General features: G+C 42.5%; 1 protein-coding gene across 2 annotated transcripts in view; it reads left to right on the plus strand.

The window, feature by feature from the left end:
* CHCHD3 (coiled-coil-helix-coiled-coil-helix domain containing 3) overlaps nt 1–24,669 on the plus strand; it is a 156,164-nt gene that overhangs the window by 129,430 nt on the left and 2,065 nt on the right. For both annotated transcript variants that reach the window (XM_058023464.1, XM_058023465.1), the window contains one exon: nt 20,943–21,078. In XM_058023464.1, the coding sequence (XP_057879447.1) occupies nt 20,943–21,078 (136 nt within the window). The remainder of the gene's footprint in view (nt 1–20,942; nt 21,079–24,669) is intronic.

The following is a 24,669-nucleotide window of genomic DNA, read 5'->3' on the forward strand; positions in this document are numbered from 1 at the left end:
TCAAATTGGGAATTATCAAATGCTCCATCTCTTTGCCAGCCTACTTCCCATTGATCAAATCCTAAATGAGCAGGTTCAGGCAGTTCCTGCAGTCCCCAAATCACATTAAAGCAACATTACAGGGCCATGCTGCCCCTCCTAAAGCTGGAATTATCTTCCCACAGTTCCATTATAACCCCAATTATTCCATTATGAACATGGCTCTGTTCTAATGAGGAGTTTACACAAGGAGAGAAGAATGCAACGTTACAGGAAGAGCTGGGCTTTGGGCAAGGATCTGAACTTTTCCTAATCAAATTCCCCCTTTGTTTTGTGGGTTTTTTCCCTTAATTTGGAGGGCTGGGAGCGGGAAATTCGGCAGCTGCAGCGGTGACATTTTATTCCCCCGTGGTGTCTGGAGCCAAGTGACATCTTCATTATTCATTTAAGAAGCAGAGAGGGCAAAGGCAGCCTAAAATAAATGTTTTTATCTTCAGTGGGTTTTGATTTCTGGTGGCATATTTAGCATTCATAGCTGTGCAGCAGTTTTTCCTAAATATTCTGCCTCAATATTCCTCTCCTGCTCTGCTGTCTTGTGGACAGCATGGAATTGCTTCTTGCTGCTGGGGTTTTTTTGGGAAAAACTTCATTCCCAGCCATCCAGACTGATGGAAACCCCAAATCCTCCTGGGGGATTGACTGATCAGTTTGGGGTGAGGTTCCCCCCAATAATGGAATGAATTCCCCAAAGTTTGGGCAGTGACAGTGGTGATCCAAAGGATGCAGCTGGAAGTGTTGGGTGTTTATTCTGAATCACAGATTCAGAATAAATACAGGAAAAATACAGTTTTGTGGTTAGGTCCCAGGTTTTTGGCTCCTCCACTTCCACTGTGTATGTGTGGTGTAAATCTGTGTCAAATTTACACCACACAAATTTTCTCTTTGGTGGATTTTGATTTCTGGTGGTGTATTTAGCATTCACAGCTGTGCAGCAGTGCTTTTTCCTAAATATTCCTAAATATTTCCTAAATATTCCTCTCTGCTTTGCTGTCTTATGGACAGCATGGAATTGTATGGACAGTACAGAAAAAATACCTTTTTGTGGTTAGGTCCCAAGTTTGATCTCCTCCACTTTTACTGTGTATGTGTGGTGTCAAACTACTTGAGATTGTTTCTTCAAAAACTCTGTGCAGTTGCAAAGAGCTCCTCCACAATTAATCTCAGAATGTCTGAGCCCCTCTAAAGGGGCTTTAGTCCTTTATTATGAATCTTTTGGACATGACTGTCTCCATCAATTCCCATAGAAGTAGTGGGAATAAATGACAAATAACCAATAAATGACAAATCACCAATCACCAATAATAAATGACAAATCACCAATAAGATATACAATATCTTTCTTTAATTAGGATTTTTCAATCACAAAGCCCAAGTCATTAATGTTTACTGAAAATAAAATTTAAGACATTATTATGATCAGAAATTAATAATAATGGGTGGTTTGACTGGGAAGGACCTTAAGGATCATCCAGTTCCACCCCTGCCATGGACACCTCCCCCATGAAGTTCTGTTTGATGCTCAGCTGTGAATATTTGAAATATTCCCAATATTTCCTGGGTGTTCTGAGTGGTGCTGTTGTGAGCTGTGAAGCTGAGGAGGAGCACAATGAAACCACAGTAAATTAATAACAGCAACACTTGGATATTCAGATATAATTATGTCACAAAGCTGTGGTGCCAATTCTCTGGACACTGAGGGAAAAAAAGCAGGGTAGAGAGAAAATCAGCTTTTTATTGATGACTTTGGAGCGAGTCCAGGGAAGTGTGGCTTTATTTGCTGTCCTCGTTACCCTTCTGATGTTGGGGCACATATGGTGACTTTTAAAGGGCTCTTGCACTGCCTGTAAATTAAAAATATTGATAGTTTCTTAATGCAAATATCTTCAGTCACCATCATGGTGCATTCACATAGCTCTGTAACACAGAAATCTGTGGTGCAGAGAGCCAGGCAAAGAATTTGTGCTTTATTTCTCCTTGTGCAGAGACAGACTTGCAGCTTGCACCTTAAATAACATCACTGATTCCCAAAATGGTTTGGGTTGAAGGCACCTCAAAGCTCATCCCATTCCACCCCCTGCATGGGCAGGGACACTTCCTTGGACCAAATTGCTCCAGCCTGGCCTTGAATTAAAAGCAGCTGCTTTCAAACCTAAAGTTAAACTACAAATTACCAGTTATTTATGAAATCCCACCTAGTGTTTTGTCAATAGCAGAAAATAGGAAGCTACAAAAAAATCCTGCAGGCTTTGTGCCTTTAGTTCAGCTTTTTTTTTGCTTAGCCAAGGGCAGTGAGCTGTGCACAGAAACCTCCTGAATTAATGTTTTCTTTTACAAATACAGCAAATAGAAGTGGTGCTTTGTCAGGAGAGAGAATCGCTGTAGGGTTGTTGGCCTTGGTGATGCTGTTGCTGGTGGTATCCTTGATTTTTTTGTCACATGGATGATGGTCCAGGTTCCTCCTGACATCCCCTAGAGAGTGCTGAGGTGTTACTGGGTCTGGGGTCTTCAAAGGGACATGAGAAGTTGTTTATTGCATGAATATATCAGTCTGAAAGGCAAAGAGTTCAAGGTGTTAAAGTCCCTGCTAAAGCCTTCTGGCATTTTTTTGGGAGTCCCAAGCTGGAGCAGCAGCTGCAGGCACCACAGCCCCTCTTTCTTCTTTTTTTCCTTTTTGTTCTTCTTCTTTCCTCCTCTTCTTCTTGTTATGGTTGTTGTTTCTTGCCCCCCATTACAGGGCACTTTATTCATAAAACATCCATTCAGCAAAAAAACATGATTCTAAAACATTCTTTCTAAACCAATGTGAACTTGATTCTAATGTGCAAAAGTAATACGAAAGTAGTGTCAGTTCTTACCTAAAAACTACACATATAATATTATCTATATCTCTATATCTCTATATATCTATATCTATACCTATGTATGTCTATAGCTATATATCTATATCTGTAATATTATCTATAGAGCATTATCTAAACCTATAATATTATCTGTTTTCTTCCTTAAAATTTACATATATGAGTTTATCTATCTACCTGAATAGTTCTATCTATTTACACGTGTAATTTTATCTGTTTATGTGAATAATTCTACCTATTATAGTGGCAAGGTTCTGTTTTTGTTATGTTTGGAGCTAAGTTACTGAACTTTTAAACTAGGCTTTAGGGCCTTTACTAGCTAGCACAGTTTCTTAAGGCTTAAAATATATTTCTACTAACTTAAAACTATAACTTACACTTCCACGTGCTTAAAACTCAGACCTGCACTTCTACTTCATATCGATGTGGCTTAATAGATCTTGATTTCTCTAAAGGCTTTAATTCAAGCCCTGCATTCATCTCTCTCTCTGAGGAACTCGGAGAGGCTTGCACTCCAACCAGAGAGGTGTGAGCTGTTTGTAAGTGATGCTGGGAATGAAAGAGTTAAATAGCACAGCTCGGCTCAGCCCCTCAGCTTTTCTTAGCAACAGAGGTACCCAAAGGTCTCATTCCTCCTTCTGCTCTTGCTCCTCTTCACACACAGCTGTGCTGCCACCAGGAGAGGTTTCTGGAGTGCTTCAGGCAGAGGGCTGTGATCTCAGACACATTTCCCTGCACGAGCCAGGTGTGGGTGCAGTTTTCCAGCATGGAAGTGCTGCTGTCACCCCTGTTAGCTTGGAACCAGCCCAGGTTCTGAGTGCACAGAGCTGCTGCAGCTGGGAGGAGACTTCAATAAACCTTTCCAGCCTCTTGTTCACCCTGCACATCCCAAACCCTGTTCCTTTGGAATAAACTCTTTTCTTTGCTCAGTTCTTTCACTCAGGGCTTGGATTCACCTGAGGGCTGCAGGAGCAGAGCTCACTCAAGAAATCTCTTGGACTTTGTGCTGCTTTGTACAAGAGATTGTGCTTTGACCAAGGGACCTTAAAAATCACCCAATTCTAGTTTAGAGAGGGGATTTTGGTGGGCTGAGGGCTACAGGAGCAGGGCTGCAGGCTACAGGAGCAGAGCTCACTCAAGAAATCTCTTGGACTTTGTGCTGCTTTGTACAAGAGATTGTGCTTTGACCAAGGGACCTTAAAAATCACCCAATTCTAGTTTAGAGAGGGGATTTTGGTGGGCTGGGGGCTGCAGGAGCAGAGCTCACTCAAGAATTCTCTTGGACTTTCTGCTGCTTTGTACAAGAGATTGTGTTTTAATCCAAGGACCTAAAAAATCACCCAGTTCCAGTTTAGAGAGGGGATTTTGGAGGGCTGAGGGCTGCAGGAGCAGAGCTCACTCAAGAATTCTCTTGGACTTTGTGCTGCTTTGTACAAGAGATTGTGTTTTAATCCAAGGACCTTAAAAATCACCCAGTTCCAGTTTAAAGAGGGGATTTTGGTGGGCTGAGGGCTACAGGAGCAGAACTCACTCAAGAATTCTCTTGGACTTTCTGCTGCATTGTTCAAGAAATTGTGCTTTGACCCAGGGACCTTAAAAATCAAAAATTAGGAGGGGATTTTGGTGGGCTGAGGGCTATAGGAGCAGAGCTCACTCAAGAATTCTCTTGGACGTTCTTTTGTACAAGAGATTGTGCTTTGACCCTTACAAATCACCCAGTTACAGTTTAGAGAGGGGATTTTGGTGGGCTGAGGGTTATAGGAGCAGAGCTCCCTCAAGAATTCTCTTGGGCTTTCTGTTCCTTTGTACAAGAGGTTTTGCTTTGACCCAGGAACCTTAAAAATCATCCAGTTTGAGTTTAAAGAGGGGACTTTGGTGGGCTGAGGGTTATAGGAGCAGAACTCACTCAAGAATTCTCTTGGACCTTCTGCTCCTTTGTACAAGATGTGTTTTGACCCTTAAAAATCAGCAAGTTCCAGTTTAGAGAGGGGATTCTGGTGGGCTGGGGGCTACAGGTGCAGAGCTCACTCAAGAATTCTCTTGGACTTTGTTTTGTACAAGAGATTGTGCTTTGACCCTTACAAATCACCCAGTTCCAGTTCAGAGAGGGGATTCTGGTGGGCAGCAGCTCCCCTGTCTCAGTTGCTCTGCACCTCTAAAGGAATCAGAGAATCCTTTGGCATCTCAGAATTCCCTAAAGGCACTTTGCAGTTTGTTTACCTGTGATTGTCACTTCAGCCATGACAATTTTGGGTTTCCCTGCAGCCACTCAGGTATTTCACTTGGTTTCTTTGATCAGTGCAGTCCATTAGGAGCAAGGGCTGGATAAAACATGAATTGTGCATTTGGATGCAGATCCCTTCAGAACAAAGGGGAACCTGGTGAAATATTTGTGTGTTTGTCTTTCACAGAGAATCTGGGCATGAGGATGTGTTTTCATTGACATCTCTGAGCTCTGATGTGGAATTTAAACTATTTAAACTTGCTTGTTTGGTCAGGAGGCTGGATTGAAGCTCTGATGGTGTTTTTGAGAGTTACATTAACTTTTAAAATCCATTATTCAAAATTTAGCACATGAATAAAGAGGGCAAGTCAGTTCTTTCCATCTTTGGCATAATCTTTTTTTTTTCCCCTTTCTAGAAATCATGGATACATTCATTAAATCTCCCCTCAGGCTATCCCCAGCTTTTCCCACAGTGAGATCCTTTACTCTCTGTAATGGAGAAAGCAATCTTATATTGTGGGATAACTCTGGGAGAAAGCAATCTTAAAATGGAGAAAGCAATCTTAATATTAAGAAAGCAATCTTGAAATTAATGTTTGTAAAGCACCAAGTCAGGAGTAGGAATTTTTAAAAAAATTTCTATTAATTAATATGTAAAATAAAATATTTTCTGGGAGGGGGGACAGGTAGAACAGGGTAATTATTGTAGGATATTGTTGTGAGGGGATAACTGTGCAGGATGGAGTGGGATGTGTAGGATATTGTGGGATAACTCTGTGAGAAAGCAATCTTAAAATTAAGAAACCAAAATTAAAATTACTGTCTGTAAGACACCAAGTCAGGAGTAGGAATTTTTTAAATTTTCTGTTAATTAATGGAATTATTTTAAATTAACTGTGTAGGATGGAGTGGGATAACTGTATACGATATGGTGAGATAACTCTGTGAGAAAGCAATCTAAAAATTAAGAAAGCAATCTTAAAATTAATGTTTGTAAAGCACCAAGTGAGGAGTAGATTTTTTTTTTAAATTTTTCTATGAATTAATATGTAAAATAAAAGATTTTTTAGGAAGGGGGACAGGTAGAACAGGATAATTACTTTAGGATATTGTTGTGGGGAGATAACTGAGTAGGATGGAGTGGGATAACTGTGTAGGGTATTGTGGGATAACTCTGTGGGAAAATTTCCCTGTGGAAGGGGAGTTAGAACTGGATGAACTTGATGATCTTTGAAGTCTTTTCCAAGCTGAACCACTCTGTGATTTTATGATCTGCAGGTCCTTTCCCTATTTAGAAGGTTCTTTTCCTGTTCAGGGTGCGTTGGAAAGAGAAATGTGTTCATCCATTGCTGCTTTTCTCCATTTTCTCCATTTTTTGCATTTTCTGCATCTCCATTTTCAAGCATTTTCTGCTTACAGAGAAACCCGAAGTCATTTTAAAGAAGTAATTTTCATTTCCCTGTGAAAGAGTCAATTGAAACTCTTCCCTCACACCTTGGTGGCCTCCTGGAATTGGTTCTGATTCTCCTTTGGGGATTTATTTATAAAAGTTTATTTATTTATAAATAAATAAATTATTTTGGAATATAGTTTATACTGGGAATTATACTGGGAATGAGTGCTGGGGGAATTCCTGGACGCCCCCATTGGGACCATCCCTGCCGTGGCTGCAGGTTTGGGAGCTGCTCCTGAGGAATGAGCAGCTCCTCCTGGTGTGTTTGGCATTCCAGGGCACATCTGGCTGCCTCCTCCCTCCCCAGGTTGATTCCAAACAAAGAGTAAAGCCTCTTGATTTAATACTTTATCCTTTGTTGGGATTTCCTCTGAACACCAGTCACAGATTTCCCAATTACAGCATTAAAGCTGGGAGGTTAAACCCCACAGCAGCTCCTTTTTGTTATTAATTTGTTCTGTATTTCCTAATCTTTTGTGGCTGAGATTTACAAATACCTTTTCTAAGGATGTTTTTAATGAGGCCAAGCCATCTGTAGGATCAAATCCTACAAATCTCACTTGGGAGCCTCCAGCACACACCTGCCTTTGGGGAAGGGAGAATATTTCCCAGAGCTGCTGGTGGGGTTTTTTTAAGGACAATTCACCTGTTCCTGGGTACAGGGTGAAGAATGAATTACAGATTATCTCTGTTACCACATGACATGTGGTTCCTCTCTTTTATTTTAATCTCCTTTCCAGGAGTGTTGGAAAATCAGGGGGAAAAAATACACCACAGCCATTCTGCTTGGAGTGCACCTGAGGGAAATCACAGCTTAAAGGCAAAGTGGGCAGTAAATATTTGGGGAAATCATCTCAAAAATCATGGAGGTGGTTGTAAAAGGCTGTCAGACTCAGAAAATAAGGTTTGTAAAATGAGTATTTAGATTTCTTTAAAGTGGTTAAATCATAGGATCACAGAATGGTTTGGGTAGGAAGGGTCCTTAAAGGACATCCTGTGTGTCATGGATGCCATGGCAGGGACACCTCCCCTATCCCAGGCTGCTCCAATTCTTCCTTGGGCACTGCAGGGATCAGGGGCAGCCCCAGCTGCTCTGGGAATCCCTTCCCAAAATCCCACCCCAGGCTCCCTCTCCAGGGAATTCCCTCCATTCCCAGCTCTCCCAGCCTGCCATTGGATCCATCCCCACCCCGACTCCTCTCTAGGAAGGGATTTTGGGGTCTGGGGGCTTCACTGGCAATCTCAGCACTCCAGGAAGGGTCTCCCTTCCCTTCTCCATCCCCAACTTCCATCAAAATCCCTGGGGATGGATTCTGAGTGTCCCAAATCCCAGAATGGTTTGGGTGGGAAGGGTCCTTCAAGCCCATCCCATTCCAATGCCACCATCCCAGGCTGCTCCAGCCTGGCCTTGGGCACTGCAGGGATCAGGGGCAGCCCCAGCTGCTCTGGCAATGCCAGCCCAGGCAGGAATTCCTCATTGCCAAGATGCCACCCATGGCTGCCCTCTGGCAGTGGGAGCCATTCCCTGGGTGCTGTCCCTGCAGGCCTTGTCCCCAGTCCCTCTGCAGCTCTGCTGGAGCCCCTGCAGGCCCTGTAAAATACAAATTAATACAGATCAGTTCCCCTTCTCCTCTTTCAGAGGGAATGGGTGCCACAGCAATAAGTTTATAAATTCTGTCAGGTTTTCAGTTCACTACCTGAATATAAAACCCCTCAGTCCCACAGATCTGCGCTGAAAGAAATTCCTGAAATCCTCATAATTTCCCCTTCCAGTTGCAGTCCCTTAAACACAACCCACGTTTTCCTGGGGTCTCTATTTTGTGTATTGTAGCACAATACACATTTTTCAAGCTGGAAGGGGAATAATTTGATCCTGCATGGAAAGAAATGAGCAAAGCAGTTATTCCTTTCAAACTTCCCTTGCCACTTAGCGTGGCTCCCACTTCCACGGCGTTTAGGAGCTCCATTAAGCCCCTGGGTTTGCTCCTGTGCATGCATTAGGAGCAGAGCTGGGGTAATATGGAACAGATTTGCTGTATCATGGACACATTTATGAAGATTGATAACAGCCAGGGCTCGGTGTTAACTTTTATTTTCAAACAGGCTGCAGGAGAAACTGCCTGGTATTGCTTGGAGGCTTTGATTTATGAAAAGGTTTGCTGCCTGAAAAAGACATCCCATAAAGCAGCTCTGCTGGCAGGAGCATTGTGAAGTAGGGTTGTGAGTAGAGCAAACAATAACTAACTGTAATTATGTTCATTATTGTCTCTATGAACTCCCTGTACCTTTTAGGGGGGGATTTTGCACTTATTCCCTCCTCAGCTTTTAAGTGGACTCACCTTTCCCACTGAGTGGGATGAAGGTGAGAAAATCCTGCTGGTTTCTAGTGGCAGCACCCCCAGAGAGGCTTTTTTTTGTTTGTATGGAATGAAAGAGGTCACTGAAATTAGACCTGCTTGCACAAATGATGCCAGGAGGAGGAGGAGGAGGAGGAGGAAAGGTCTGTGGTGAAAAATGCTGCTTCTCTTACAATTCCCATCACTGATTCATTTTCCCCTAAATTATGACTGTTCTCTGAGGGTTATTTCACACTGTTGCATTTAAGCCCCTTCAAAACAAACCCAAAAATCCCAACACGATGGCAAAGATCACCAGGTTTCAGAACTATTTTCTTTCTCTCAAACCGTCCTTTGTGACAAGATGAGCCTCAGGAGCAGCAAGATGAATTCTTCACACAGCAGCAATTAGCAGAAAACTTTAGTGAGGAACAAATTGAAATCAAGGGCATGACCTAACTGGGGAAAATGTGAGTGGTTAATCTAAAGTTTGTCAAACTTGAGCTGCTTTAACTTAAAAGCATCCCTTCACCAAACCACCTGAAGACCTTGCAAAAAGAAATCAGAGCTTGAAAATTGTGCTGAGGTTATAAAACACAAGGATGACTTTCTTGGAGCAGAGTGAGTTCTGTTAAATAAGGCAGTGTCTAATTAATGCTGCCAGCACAGGGAGGGGGCGAGGAGAGACCTTGGAAAGGTTTTTGTGAGCTGGCACTGAGGTTTCCATCAGCATCTTCTGCCTCTGACCGTTCCTCTGGTGCCCTCACAGATCCAGGGAATGGTTTGGGTTGGAAGGAACATTCCAGACCGTCCAGTGCCATGGCAGGGACACCTCCCACTGTCCCAGGCTGCTCCAGCCCCAGTGTCCAACCCAGCCTGGGGCATTGCAGGGACCCAGCTGCTCTGAGAACACAAATGAGGAACCCCTGAGGGAGCTGGGGGTGCTCAGCCTGCAGGAAAGGAGACTCAGGGTGCCCCCAGCACTGTCACAGCTCCTGAAAGGTGCTGTGGAATTTGCAGGCAACCCCGACAAGGGAAGAGATGGGAATCTTGACTCCATGTTTCAGAAAGCTGATTTATTATTTTATGATATATATTATATTAAAAGAAAATGGTATATTAACACTATACTAAAGAAAGAGAAAGGAGACATCAGAAACCTAGAAAGGAATGAATAATAAAATCTTGTGACTGACCAGAGTCTGGCACGGCTGGACTGGGATTTGTCATTAATTAAAAACAATTCACATCCTGGGTAAACAATTCTCCAAATCACATTCCAAAGGAGCAAAACATGGAGAAGCTGAAGCTTCCCAGCTTCTCAGGAGAAAAAATCCTGGCAAAAGGTTTTTTTCCTAAAATATGTCAGTGACAAGGTGCCTGTGCCCAGCTGCCCTTGGGCTCTGTCTGCAGCAGCACTGACACAACCAGAATGCCCTCAACCACAAAGGATGTTGAGGGCATTCTGTTTTCATGTTTCTGTAACACATGATATATTTTTTATTAAATTATTATTAGCATTATTATTAAAAGTTACATATATTAATTTTATTAATAAAATTATATTGACATTATTATTATTATTAAAAATAAATATTAACTATAAGCTATCATACCTTAAATAAAATAACTCCACCTTTAAACAGTATTATGAAACAGTACTGATTTATTTTTATTATTAAAAATAAATTTATTACCATTATTATTATTTTAAAAAATAATAATGATAAACTATCATGCCTTAAATAAAATGATTCCACCATTAAATACTACTACGCCAAACAGTACTAATTTTTTATTAATAAAAATTATTATTTAAATTATTATTATGAAAAATAAATATAAACTATGAAATATCATACCTTAAATAAAATAACTCCATTAAACACTACTATACCAAACATGTTAAAATCCAATACAAACTAGAATCCAGAACAACAAAATAACATCCCCCTACTAACATTATCAATTTTTCTCCATTCCTTTAACAATAAAATACAAACCTCACTTTACTTTCACCTAAAAAAACATACAGTACACCTAAAAACAACTACCCCAAAAATAAAAACACAACCCCACCATCTACCATAATCTAATCCAAACCACACTAGAAAAAAAGTAAAATTCCAAAACATTCACTATAAATACATCAATAACATCATTGTGTAGAAAAACACAACAACAAAAGTATTTTAAAAAAGAGAAAAAAAATCATACAGATATCTTAAGGCTAAGATATATTCTCAGCACCTTCTCAGTGGGATTATTGCTCTTTGTTGGAGTTGATGACAACATCTACAATAAATGCATCAATAACATCATTGTGTAGAGAAACACAACAACAAAAGTATTTTAAAAAAGAAAAAATCATCCAGATATCTTAGTCTTAAGATATATTAGAGCAAGGTGCAGTGGCCCCTGGTTCTCAGCACCCTCTCAGTGGGATTATTTCTCTTTGTAGGAGTTGATGACATTTGATTGTTGAATCATTTGATTGATGAATTTGTTGTTGCCACCCAGCTGATTCTGTTTTATGAAAAGAGTGGCTCAGCCTCGTCCCAACCCAAGATTTGTAGAACCACACATGGCCTTTGTGGCTTAGCAGAGTGAATCCAAGCCTGTTTTCCTAAATAACTTCATGGCCAAATGAAAAATTGGCATTTATTTTGCTTTCTCTTAAGATTACAACCTTCAGTTCCCTCGAGTAATCGTCACCCGAAGTGTTTAACTGGTGATTGCTTTTTCTGGCCACTGCTTCTGCCCATAATATCTTTGATTTTTGTGGTCACTTAACAGAGGTTTGGGGCCTTTTATAGCTGAAGAGAATAGTTAAATATATATATTGCTCTGGAGAGTAATATTTGGATAATAATGTGCCACGAGTTAGTGTCTTGTGGTTCTTTGTGTTGAGTGCTGTAGTTGACCTTTGCTAGAGAGGAAAAAAGTGCCTGCTTGTTAGAACATATTATTTAGCACCTTTAGAAGGGCAAAACTGGTTGGTTTTGGGTGTTTTTTTTCAGTGTGAGGCTCAGTGAAGGTTTTATCACCAGGGTTTGGGGATGATGGTGAGATGTTAGTCCTTTACAAAGCCTGCAGTGAGTTGTAGCTCTTAGGAAATAAGTGGCACTAATAAATCCACAATGTGCTTTGCTGTCCTGCATTTGGTTTATGCTGCTCATTTGGACCTGTCTGGATATTTTTTGGTGTGTCTGTGTGCTTTACACACACAGTGATGTAAAGTTGCAGTGGAAAATTTAATGCAGGGACAGGAATAACACTAAAATAGATCATTTAAGTGGATGAAACTTTGTCTTTTTTGCCACCTTCATATAGAAGCAGGTTTCAAACTGTTGTAGAACTATTTTTTTCTTTGAAAATTAGAAATATCAAGGTTTAATCTCTCCAAGTAATCCTAGAGCTGGCATCAGCCACTTCTGTGAGAAATATCAGCCAAACATCAGTTCAGTCTCCCAGAGCCTGGATCTGCCTTTCCACGAGCTGGAGCTGGAGCTGAGGAGAGCTTTGATTCCTTTGCTCCCTAAACCTTCAGAAACCTCCTCCAAATTCCATATTAGGAGTAAATAGTAAGGAACTCTAGCACATGGTGTTGTTTGCAGTGATGATCCTTGACTTGTGTTCTCCTGATCAGCCAAGTGGAATCTTGCCAGCCTTTATTAAATAATTCTTTTTTGGGTGAGTAAGGCTGAGCCCAAGTGATACCACATGCAAGCTCTAAAAATAGTTTGAGATCTGGGTTGACATGATGAGGTTTGGATGCAAATGTTGGATTGCTGATCATGAAGTTTGAGGGGTTGGCTCCATCCACGCTGAGCTGATGGGACTCTGGAGCTGGGAAAAGTTTGGATTTTGTCCTCAGCAGTGGTGGGACAGGCTTGGCTACATCTGGGATCATTCTTTGGCTCTGAACTTGTCAAAATGAAGAGCTGGGTTTGATCTGTGGAAGGCTAAGAAGTATTTCTCTCTATATTTCTATATATAACATTGAGGTACTACAAAATATTCCACAGAGTTAAAACTGCTCCTCCTTAAGTTCCTTCTAATTAAAGCCTGCAGTTGCTAAATTCTCTTGCCTACTTTGTAGCAGCATCCATGCCCCTGTTAGAAGGAATTTGTATCATTGCCATGCATGTGATTGTTTATTTTAGTATCCTGCTATTCACTAAAAACTGTCCCTTAAGCTAAAAAGAAAAGTGCCTCCTAAATTTGGGTAATTCCAGCACTCTGCTCCCTTTGCAGCTGCAGGAACCAGCTGTGGGTGAGGTACATTTGTGCATTAATGGTGGTGTGATTTGGATTTGAAGAGGGTTTTTCTTCTGTTTGAGGGTTTTTTCTTCTATTTTTGGAGGGGAGGGGAATTTCATAAACAAATAGTGGTTTGGGATCATGCAGATCAGTTCATATCAGTTTAAATTATTCAGTTATATCAGTTCATATCAGTTTAAATTAAAGTATTCAAACTCATTTTGTCTCTCAGGGTGGATGGGAATCCTGTCTTAATTTGATAGCTTGCTTCTTGAGGTATTTGGAATTTAGGCAACCACAGCAGGTCAGATCAGAGTCTCCTGAGCTGGGGGTGGGATTTTAGGGAATGCTGTAAAAATGAGGGAAGTGTTCAGTGATACCATTTTGCCTTCAAACAGGTGGTGCTGTGGGGCTTTCCTGAGGCACATCTTGCTTGTAATCTCTTGCTGGGCACCTCACACCTTCCTGCAGAATTATTTTTGAACCTAAATGCTCTTTTGATAACCCCAGTATGCTCGACAGTGAGTCCCAGCTTTTCATCAGCTGTTCTTTGGGGAAGGTTTGGATTTATTTTTTTTTTGGCATTGTAAACCCACTGCTGGGAAACCTGTCTGTCTGCCTCTGCCTGTAATCCAGTGATGATTTCATCCTGTAATTCATTGATAATTGAGATCCAGCTCTTGCAGTTGTCCTTCTCTGGGCTGAAGAGATCAGCTCCTCATGAGGTGTCCTGAGGGCCTGAAGGTTGGAGTTGGCAACCAGTTCATCCAACAAATTAGGATCCACAACCAGGATAATTTTTCCTGATCCTCCTCCTGTTGTCTTCCCCTTCGGTTCTTGCCCAAGCAAGATTTAAGGATGTGCATAACTTTGCATGTGCAAATGTGAAATTGTTCAATCCTGGAATGGTTTGGGTTGGTGGGGACCTTAAAGCCCATCCAGTTCCTTTCCTTTTCCTTTTCCTTTTCCTTTTCCTTTTCCTTTTTCTTTTCCATTTTCCTTTCCTTTCCTTTCCTTTCCTTTCCTTTCCTTTCCTTTCCTTTCCTTTCCTTTCCTTTCCTTTCCTTTCCTTTCCTTTCCTTTCCTTTCCTTTCCTTTCCTTTCCTTTCCTTTCCTTTCCTTTCCTTTCCTTTCCTTTCCTTTCCTTTCCTTTCCTTTCCTTTCCTTTCCTTTCCTTTTTTTTCCCTTTCCCCTTTTCCCTTTTTTCCCTTTCCCTTTTTCCCTTTTCCTTTCCTTCCCCAAATGTCAGAATGTTTGAAGTAGATATTTATTTGCTTTTGACAAGGCTGGGTAAGAGATGAAATAAATGAGAGCGTGACAAACATTTCCCTGGGATTTTGGGGTGCAGGGGTTTTTGGAGAAAAGATTTAAAATAACACAAGGAAGATTAACTCTGGACTTGATTATGAGTAGCACAAAAAGGGGAGTAAGCTTTATTCCAACCTTTAAGTTATTTATTTAGCAGATTTTACATTCTCAATTGCAGAGCAGAAACCACTGTGGTTCCCTTGCAGCATTTCAGCAGAGATTCATTAGGAAAATTCTTTCTTTGACACCTTTTGGAGAAGTCACACTCGGCACCCGAGTGTAAATAAAAGCAAGAATCAACTCTGCAGTACTTGATCTTTTGCTGGCAGCACTTCCCACGCAGTGATTGTGAGGGCTGTGTGTGGGCACAGCTTGATTAGGGACCAGCATTTGTAGATATTCAGCAATCAGATCTGTGTTTTTCCTTCCAAGCACTGGGAGAAGAACTGAACCATTTGGTTTGTGCCTCACACGTTCCGTACCCTGCCTTCGAGTCATCACCTACTGCATGTGCAAAAACAAGCTTCAAAAATAGCTTAATAGAAGGAGTAAATTAATGGAAAAACTAAAAATAATGGTGCAGCAATGAGGACCTTCATTACCATGTGCCCTTTTGTCTTTTTTTTTCCCCTGGGTTCTGTTTTACAATTATTTTCTGTGCTACAAACTTGTCCTGTGGATTCGCTCGACAGCGATGCTGATGGGAGAAGTGGGTTAAAAAAAGGAGAATTCTTCTTTTTTTAAGAAGAATCACCTTTTGGCTGAGGTGATGTTAAAAAAGAATCCTTTCACCAGCACCTTTTTGGGTGGGGATAAAGAGCACAAATGCCTTGCTGCTGTTTCAGAGGTGTCCTCCACACTTCAGCTTTGAGCTGCCCTTCCCTCAGGCTCTCCTGAGCTGGGCTCACATTTCTCTTGCTGCCTCTATATTCAAAATCCCTCCACTCTGCCCTTTCCTGTCCATCTGCTCAGTTAATCCATCTCTGCTCAGGTTACCAACCTTTATTTTACTTTTTTCTTTCCTTCCTGGCCAAAAGAAATAGAATCTTGCCCTGACTGTGTCTGGTGAAAGTGATCTTCCTACCCCAAATTCACATCATCCCTTTTCATCCTGCTGCTGGCATCCTCACCAGTGTTCTCCAGGAAAATCACACATCTTCACTTTCCCAGCCCTGCCTGTCCCATTTCTGCTTCCCTGCTGTTTCCAGTTCCCTACTGACTTCTCTCTGAAGCATCTGTGACTCCACCTTTACTCCTCACTCATCCCCATTTCAATTTCAATCTCATTTCCAAAATTCCCAGAGCAGCTGTGGCTGCCCCTGATCCCTGCAATGCCCAAGGCCAGGCTGGACACTGGGGCTGGAGCAGCCTGGGACAGGGGGAGGTGTCCCTGCCATGGCTGGGGTGGCACTGAAGGGGCTTTAAGGTCATTTCCAACCCAAACCATTCCATGAAACACCTTTTGCTCTTTCTCAGAAGGAATTTCTGCTGAACACAGACAGTGTTAATTGATTAAATTCCCACAAATCCTTCTGAAACCCCTCTTCATAAAGCACCTGAAAACAATTCAGGTGTTGCACATTTCATGGGCCGCCCATGGGTGTGGATTGCCTTTTGTTTCACCATTTGTTGTTCCTTATCCTTGTGTTTATTCTGAGAACACTGAGGAAAGAAACACTTTCCTTTTTTTGTTGTTTATTTTGCATTCTGCCAGGCCTGGTCAGAGCATGGCTCCATCAGTAGGACTAAAAAAAACTCCACAGGTCAGAACATCCTCTGCAACACCCCCCTGTGCTGCTGCTCTGGGATCAGTGTAAGGTTCATTTGTGGGGTTTTGTTTTCAAGTGAGGACTTCCCTGGATTTCCCATGCTGGGAACAGCCCCAGTTTGTGGTTTGGATGTGCTGAGCTGCTCTGGGGAGGAGGCACAGCAAGGTTTGATCTCAGAGAGCTGTGGGCTGTGCTGTGCTTGGACACACAGCACCAGTCTGGTCTGTTTAATTCTCTGCTTCAGAAGTAGCCAAGGGTTACACAAATAAAATCAGCTGCCTTTGATAGGTGTCAGCACTTTAATGAGGAATTAAATTAAGCCCTGGGTACTCCTGCCCATCTCATGGCACTATTTTTATCTCACGCTCTCCTTTTTTGTTGCTATTTTCCACCACCCCCCCCCCCCATATTTTTTATGTTTTTTATGACAATTGCTTGAAGTCCTGATCTGGGGGGGGGGGGGGGGATTATGCCAGATACCTGCACAGCTGGAAACTCATCAGCCATTCAGATTCCTTCAGTGAGAGTGTCAGTTTTAGCACGAAGCTCGCAAAGCTCACCGTGGTGATTTCAAATTTCCTCTTTAGTAGACATTTTGTTTGAATGCCATGAAGGGGCTCCTCTCCCCAAGCCCCCAGGAGCACAATAAGCTATGCTCTTTGAGAGAGCCCAGATGAGTACAAAGTTGCCTTCATTAAATTTTCTTTTCATGCTTTAGCATAGAATATTTCTTTTTAAGACTCTCTCTCTCTCGTTTCCTTTTGTGTTTTCATCCTATTACCTTTATGAGGTTGTGATGCATCAGCTCTCTGGAAAAGGTGGGTGCACAGCTCCCTCAGAGGTTTATTCCTGTGCTGAAAGATTATTCTGGCATGGGAGGTGCTTCAGGAGCAGCTGGAGAAGGGAAAGCAGATCAAGGAATTGCAAACTTAATAAAGCCACGCTGTTCCTCACCTGCCATGTGGCTGCTGCTCGTATTGACTGAGAAAAGCAAAGCTTGGAGATTTTGGGTGTGTTGGTTCTGTTAAGGAGTTCTGGAGATTTGTCAGCATTCCCTGGCATTCCTGCTGCACTCCCATGGTTTGTGGTTCTCCTTCATTTAAGTTATGAAATCCCTGAGCAATTAATTAAATAAATAGATGAATACTGTGGAGGACGCAATCTTGTTTATTTTACAGGGGCAGATGGTGGTAGGACAAGGGGCAGGAGATTGAAACTGGAAGAGGGAGGGGTTTAGATGGGATATTGGGAAGGAATTCCTGGCTGGGAAAGCAATGAGACCTTAGGATGGATTTCCCAGAGCAGCTGGGGCTGCCCCTGATCCCTGCAATGGCCAAGGCCAGGCTGGAGCACCCTGGGATAGGGGAGGTGTCCCTGCCATGGCAGGGGTGGCACTAAAGAGGCTTTCAGGTCCCTTTCAACCCAAACCATTCTGTGATGCTCTGGTGACACTTTGCTCACCACATGTCCCAAAATACAGATCTCTCTCAGGACAGGGGATAGTTCAGGACCTCCTGCTCTGAGGATCTCCTGGCCCTGCCTGGGACCAGACCAAGTTGCTTTATCCATTCATGCCTTTATAACCTCCACATTTTCCCAACAGATTCCAGATAATTGCTGAGTTTGCACTATTTACCTTTTCTTATGGGCTTTTCCCTCAGTCAAACCCCACAGACCCTTAAATACTTGTGTAAAATGACCTTTATTCATCAAACCACTGAATGGTTTGGGTTGGAAGGGACCTTAAAGCCCATCCAGATCCATCCCCTGCCATGGCAGGGACACCCTCCACTATCCCAGGGTGCTCCAAGCCCCAGTGGTCAGTCTGGTCTTGGACATTCCAGGGATCCAGGGGCAGCCACAGCTGCTCTGGATATTTTGGAAATGAGATGAAAATTGAAATGGAGAGGAGTGAGGAGTAAAGGTGGAGTCACAGATGCTTCAGAGAGAAGTCAGTAGGGAACTGGAAGTAGCAGGGAAGCATAAATGGGACAGTGGGACACCCTCCAGTATCCCAGGGTGCTCCAAGCCCCAGTGTCCAACCTGTCCTTGGACATTGCAGGGATCCAGGGGCAGCCCCAGCTTCTGTGGGAATTCCATCCCAGCCAGGAATCCCTTCCCAATATCCCATTGAAGTATTAACTGATGTAATCATAGCAGCCTCAGGAGATTCTCTGTGAGGGAGATATTTCATTCCCCTTTGGAGGAGTTTCCTTGCTGTTGTTTCTGACCATCCATCTGTGAGTGAGTCCAGAAATCAATGGGAAACCCTTCAGAGGGGTTCCCATAATGCACAATGGAACCTCCTCTCCCAACAGGAGATCCCGCAGCCTGTGGTTTATGGCCCTCTAATGCCAGGCAGCAGTTTCATTTAGTGCTTTCCCAAAAGTGCCAGCAGAGCATTAGGGGAGTGGAACAAGCCCAGCTGATCAATACACAGACAGTGCTCACCTTCAGATTAATCCAGGAAATGGGCTTGGCTGGCTTGGAGGAAGTGGCTGTGTTCTACAAGGACAGAGCTGAGAGCAGGTTTACAAAAATCCCTCCTGAATGGAGGGGAAAAGTCAGAGTGTGAAAACAAATCACTGAGGAGCAGGAGATGATGTGGCTCACAGGGCTGCCATATGGCTGGCAACGTAAAGAATCCTTTGGAACATTCAAATAAGGAATTTTGGTCACTGATGGCATGAATCTGGGAAAAAATTACACAATTCAAAAGCTGTTTTTCATGGGTTAGAGAGTTCCCCCATTGAAATGGCTTTATTTACACTGACAGAATTTATGCAGCCGTGCTAGAGCAGCCATTCCTTTCTCTCTTCAGATTAATCCAGGAAATGGACTTGCTTGGCTTGGAGGAAGTGGCTGTGTTCTACAAGGACAGAGCTGAGAGCAGGTTTACAAAAATCCCCCCTGAATGGAGGGGAAAAGTCAGAGTGTGAAAACAAATCACTGAGGGGCAGGAGATGATGTGGCTCACAGGGCTCCCATATGGCTGGCAATGTAAAGAATCCTTTGGAACATTCAAATAAGGAATAATACCTGGATTTTGGTCACTGATTGTGTGACTCTGGGAAAAAAATACACAATTCAAAAGCTGTTTATCATTACTTAGAGTGGAAAAAACCCCACAATTTAAAAGCTCTTCATCATGGGTTAGAGAGTTCCCCCTTTGAAATGGCTTTATTTACACTGACAGAATTTATGCAGCTGTGCTAGAGCAGCCCATTCCTTTCTCTCTTCACCTGTGTATAAGAATTCACTTTAAAATCACTTGTGAATAAAGGCACAGCAAGGTTTACTGTGGGTATTTCTAGTTAATTCAGCTTCTCTTGTATTGATTTATCAATTCACACCAGGAGTTTGGGCATTTTAATGGAGCTCTGGTTTAGCTGGACCTAAATCATCACTGCTGGGAGATGTCTGCAGAGGACATCCCTGCTGTTTCTGTGTTCCCTGTCCCAGTGCAGACCTTGCCATCCTCCCTCCACGTGCAGCAGTTTGTGGTTGCACATTTTGATGCCTGACATGCCTTTGAAGCACGTGCTGATCTCAGCACAGGGGGGATTAAGGGAAAATCCTCCTCCCTAAGAGTCTGCAGAAGTTTGAACTTGGAGATCATAAAGTGTGGAAGCACCTGGGAATGCATTTGAATTCTGGTTTAGATTTCACAGATTCAGATAATGAATGAAAGGAGGAAGGGATGTTTTATATAGGTACATGCTGTAAAATCAAGGTGACTTAACAGTCTCTTTATTTTAGCACCACGTCTTCAGTGATTGTCAAGAAATCAATTCCCCGGAGGGGCAGCGTTTGTGCTTCGTGTTTCATTCCCCTGATGGAGGAAATCTGCCTTGGCCAATCAGCAAAATGAGAATCAGAATCACAGAGGGGGTTGGGTTGGGAGGGATTCTGAGGATCACTCAGTTCTAACCCCATTTCCATGGGCAGGGACACCTTCAACTATCCCAGGGTGCTCCAGCCCCATCCAAGTCAGCCTTGGCCACTTCCAGGGATGGGGGTGATGCCTTGAGCAGAGGCTGGGCAGAGTTCCAGAATAAAGCAGGGATTCATTCACAGCATCTCCTGCATGGCTGCACCTTGGGCAGCAGCAGAGCCCAGCCAGGGCTGCACCCAAGATGAACCAAAACGGCCCCAAAATGCACGAGCGCTGCTGGGGTCTCTCCCTGGGATCAGCTCTGCTCCATTTGCACCTTGCAGTTCATTGTCCCATTGCAGCTTTAGCCCAGGCAGTTCCACCCTGCTTGTTTTTCTCTCTCCAGCCCACGGGGTTTGTGCTCCTGGGCTGAGATTTGGGGCATTTGTCCTTGGTGCCCAGCTGGAGCAGGAATTGTTTTGTCTCCCTGCTCTGTGCACAGAGCTCACCATCCCTGAATGTGAAGCTCAGACCCACACACTAAAGCAGCACAGAATGTGAAAAATAGAAAAGCCAAACCTGAGGCACGAGGACCTCACAGGGATGAATTCTTTCCTCTGAAAGTGTCCAAGCCCAGGTTGGACAGGGCTTGGAGCAGCCTGGAAGGTGTCCCTGACCAGGGCAGGGGGTGGAACTGGATGTGCTTTAAACTCCCTTCCAACCCAAACAGATTCAATAATAATAAAATAATTCAATATTTTTGTCTTTGCTGAGCTGTTTTTAGAAGGAAACCCTGAAGCTGTTCTCTGTTCCCACAGGAGATACGAGTCCCATCCCATCTGTGGGGAGCTGCAGGACAAAATCCTCCAGTGCTACCGGGAACATGCCCAGGAGACCCTGAGCTGCTCTGCCCTGGCCAGCCAGTACCTGAACTGTGTCAATCATGCCAAACAGGTGAGCTGGGCCTGTTCTCACTGAAAAAATGATGGAATGATGAGCAGAGGGGTTTCTAATTAGTGCTTCCTCCGTGCCTGAGCATTTCCCAGTGTGTGCGTTCCCAGAGCTCTGTGGAGACCACTCAGAGTTGATTTAAATGCTCGGGTTTCCATCTCTTCCCCCGGGAAGATGTTGTTTAGTGTAGCAGCTCTTGCTGTTGGCAGATGTTTCCTGTTATCTACAGTTTTAGCAGTAAAACAAGGGGATTAAAATACCTGGTTGTCTTTGCCATAAAGATGAGAAACTCATGGATGTCTCAAACTACATTGGTGGCCACTTGGAGTTCTTGATTTCTTCTGTCATGTGTTATGCAAGGCTCTAAAATTGCCTTTTACCTGCTCTTAGCCTCCTCTCTTCCAGTTTTTTGTAGGGTATGGATGCCACTGCCAATTAAAATCTTTATGCTTTATTAGTGCACCATGAAGGAAAATGACAGTAATATGTAAATCATTAAATTAAAAGAAGCTGTAATTTCTCTGTTTTACTCTTTTTCATCAGCTTGCATCTTTCAAAGGCTGAAATGCATATATTGACCTCAATTGTGTTCTTAAACAAAGCAGGAAATGTGCTCACAGCCCACATGCAGGATGTGTAAAAAGTGCTTAAATCAGTCTGTTGATCTTTATTTCTGCCCAAATCTGTGAGTTAATATTTGAGCACGTGAGCACACCCATCTCTATGTGATAGCAGAGACCTGGTGAGTACAACTGGTGTTTGATCATGGTAATCACCTTCCCTGGGCTTAACTCTGCCTGGGCACAAAATCCCTGAGATTTGCCTCTGATCCTTCTCCATGACCTTTTGCTTTCAAATGCTGCAGCCTTCAGCTGGTATTCCCAAAGATCTGCTGGAATTAGCACTGCTCCTTGTTCCTCAGTCACTGAGAGCTCCCTGTCCCTTCAGATTCACTTGTTTTAATAAATCCTTTATTGGGATTTGTTGTGCCTTCCCTGGAAGTGTCCAAGGCCAGCTTGGAGCAGCCTGGGATGGTGGGAGGGGTTCCTGCCATGGCTGGGGTGGCTCTGGATGGGTTTTAAGGTCCCTTCCAACCCAAACCCTTCTGGGAATTCCATGATTTCTCCTCCTGCCCATTTTGGAGTGCACCAACATGAGAATCACAGAATCATTAGGATTCTTTAGCCAATCCAGTCCAGCACAGCCAAGGCCACCACTGACTCTGTCCCCGAGTGCCACCACCACACAGCTTTGAAATCCAGCCCTGCCCTGGCTGGACAAGCCTTTGAGGGAGGAAATCTTGCACAATATCCAACCTCAACCTCCCCTAGGCCGTTTCCTCTTGTTCTGTCACTTGTAGCCCTGTTTTTGGTTTGTTCTCTAATGGATTTCCCCATGGCCCTGCAGCATGTGCAGCATTAATTTACTGCATGTATAATTTTTTTTATTATTTTTTAAAGTAACCAGAAAAAAAATGGATTAATTACTCAGACATGTTTAAGCTGTAAGTCGAGTTTGTATCTGATAGGAATTTCTTCAGAAGACTCTGATGGGGATGAATTAATTCATGTTCAGAAGGTGCAGGAAAAGCAAATTGCATAAATATGAGCATTAGGTTTTTGAACCCTTTTAAACACCTTTTTTTTTGTTGAAGATCTTCATCCAAGCCTGTCAAGTAGTTAAAAGTGTTTCCTAAATGTTTCTTATTCTGTTTCACACATGCTTCAAGATGAGAATTCAGAGAGGCTTCTCTCATGATAACAGAGAAGGAGAAGCCTTTTATGATGGAAATATTTGCAAGCAGGAGCAATTGTTTTTCATAATGAACTCCAGCCCATCCTCCATGTGCTGCAGCTGTAGTTGTAATTATTTTTACTCACTGTTTGCCCACATGTCCAGACAGTTCCTTTGAAATAATTCCTAAACGCTGCTCTAAAATCACTTCAAAATTACCTTCTCTGTGTGCCTGGTTGGGAGCCAGAGGAGGGGGATAAATGGCAGATGCAGAAATGAGAAAGTTAACTGACACTGGCTACAAGAAACAAAGGGAAGAAGAAAATTTGCTAGAGGGAATAGAGCAAGATATTGAAAAGCAAATAAGTGAGCTAATCCGATTTCCTGGCGGTGAGTCTGGGCACTTGTGCTCGGGCTGAGCACACTCTGTGCCTTTCATAAATTGAATTTATTGACTCCTCTTTCTTCCCTGTCTTGCTTATAATTATCTCCCCCTCTCTTCTGTGTGCTCCTTATTTCTCATGCTGTCTGTAATCTCATGTCTCTATCTGTCCTTTTCTCCCCTCTTTAGAAAAGCCCAGAGAGTTGTTAATTCACAGGGGTTTGACACATTGGTGTATCTTCCCTTGAAATCTCTTCCCAAAGTCATGAGAAGCTGGGGAGATAAATTAAACTCTGTTATTAATGTTTGCATGTTATTGTAATGATAATGCCAGTAATGGAGAGGAAAACTTAACCTAATGGAGCCATTAAGGGGAAGATATTTGGATTGTGTCTGGCATTTATTTGTGCTGAAGTGACTCCAGCCAGACCATCCATGGCTTTTTAATCCTTTTTTTTAATGGACTTTAACTGTTAAAATACAGATTTTGAGGGTGTTTTTCTCAATTTTCTCCCCTCCTGGGTTACAACAAGTTCTGATTCTTACATAAAAACACAACTAGTCCATGGTTTAACAAATCTGTGCAATAATTTCCTGCTAAACCATTGAATTCCAGAAGGATTCAGGCCTCTGCAGGCAGGTGAGGTTTTAGAGTACTTAAAATAACAATAATACCAGCAGCTGCTGGTGCCTGTCAGCCTGGCTACAAAATGTTATCCTTTAGCCTTGGATAAAGTGTAAATAAATAGTGTAACCACTGTTTTCATTTGTTGGATCAAGTGGGTCCTTAATTATGCATCCTAAATAGAATAAAACAGGATTTTTGCCTCATTTTCCAGTATTTTTACTTGATCCCAATTTCTAGTCTAAAAGAAAAATAGATGGAATTTGTGTATCTGGAAACAGTGAATTGAAATGCAACAAAAAGACCTCATCATTTAACAGTGCTCTCATTGAAGGAAGTTTATTATGGACAAACTTCCCTCCTTGGGGTTATGTAAAAAAAAAAAAAAAAAAAAAAAAAATGCATTAATTTTAAACGGCAAGGAAAAAATGCATTCATTTAAAAAAGGACCAGCTTCCCTCCATGGGGTTAGGTTTAATAAAAAAAAAAAAAAAAAGAAATATTTTAAATGCATTCATTTAAAAAGACAAGAAAAAACACTAAAAACCCCCAAAATGTAGATAAAACCAAAGCAAAGCTTGGAACACGCCTGTTTTTCTGAAGGTGAAATTTTGTGGGCAGAAATATGGATATGATGAACAAATATCTGCATTTTCTTTCCTTAGGACACTAAACAAAAGTAGCCCATTCTTTCTCAGATCCCTTGGGAATTTCCTCTGTTAACCTGTGCAGTGTTAAATCAACATAAAGTTAATATTCAGCTCAGAGATGGCTTGGAGTGAGGCTGTAATTCCTGTGCAAAAAGGAGTTTTCCAGGTAGAGCTTTCCAGAAATCTCCATGGGGGTGCCGTGG

This window comes from Melospiza georgiana, chromosome 4 (genome assembly GCF_028018845.1).
Source record: "Melospiza georgiana isolate bMelGeo1 chromosome 4, bMelGeo1.pri, whole genome shotgun sequence".
NCBI classification, from domain to species: Eukaryota; Metazoa; Chordata; class Aves; order Passeriformes; family Passerellidae; genus Melospiza; species Melospiza georgiana.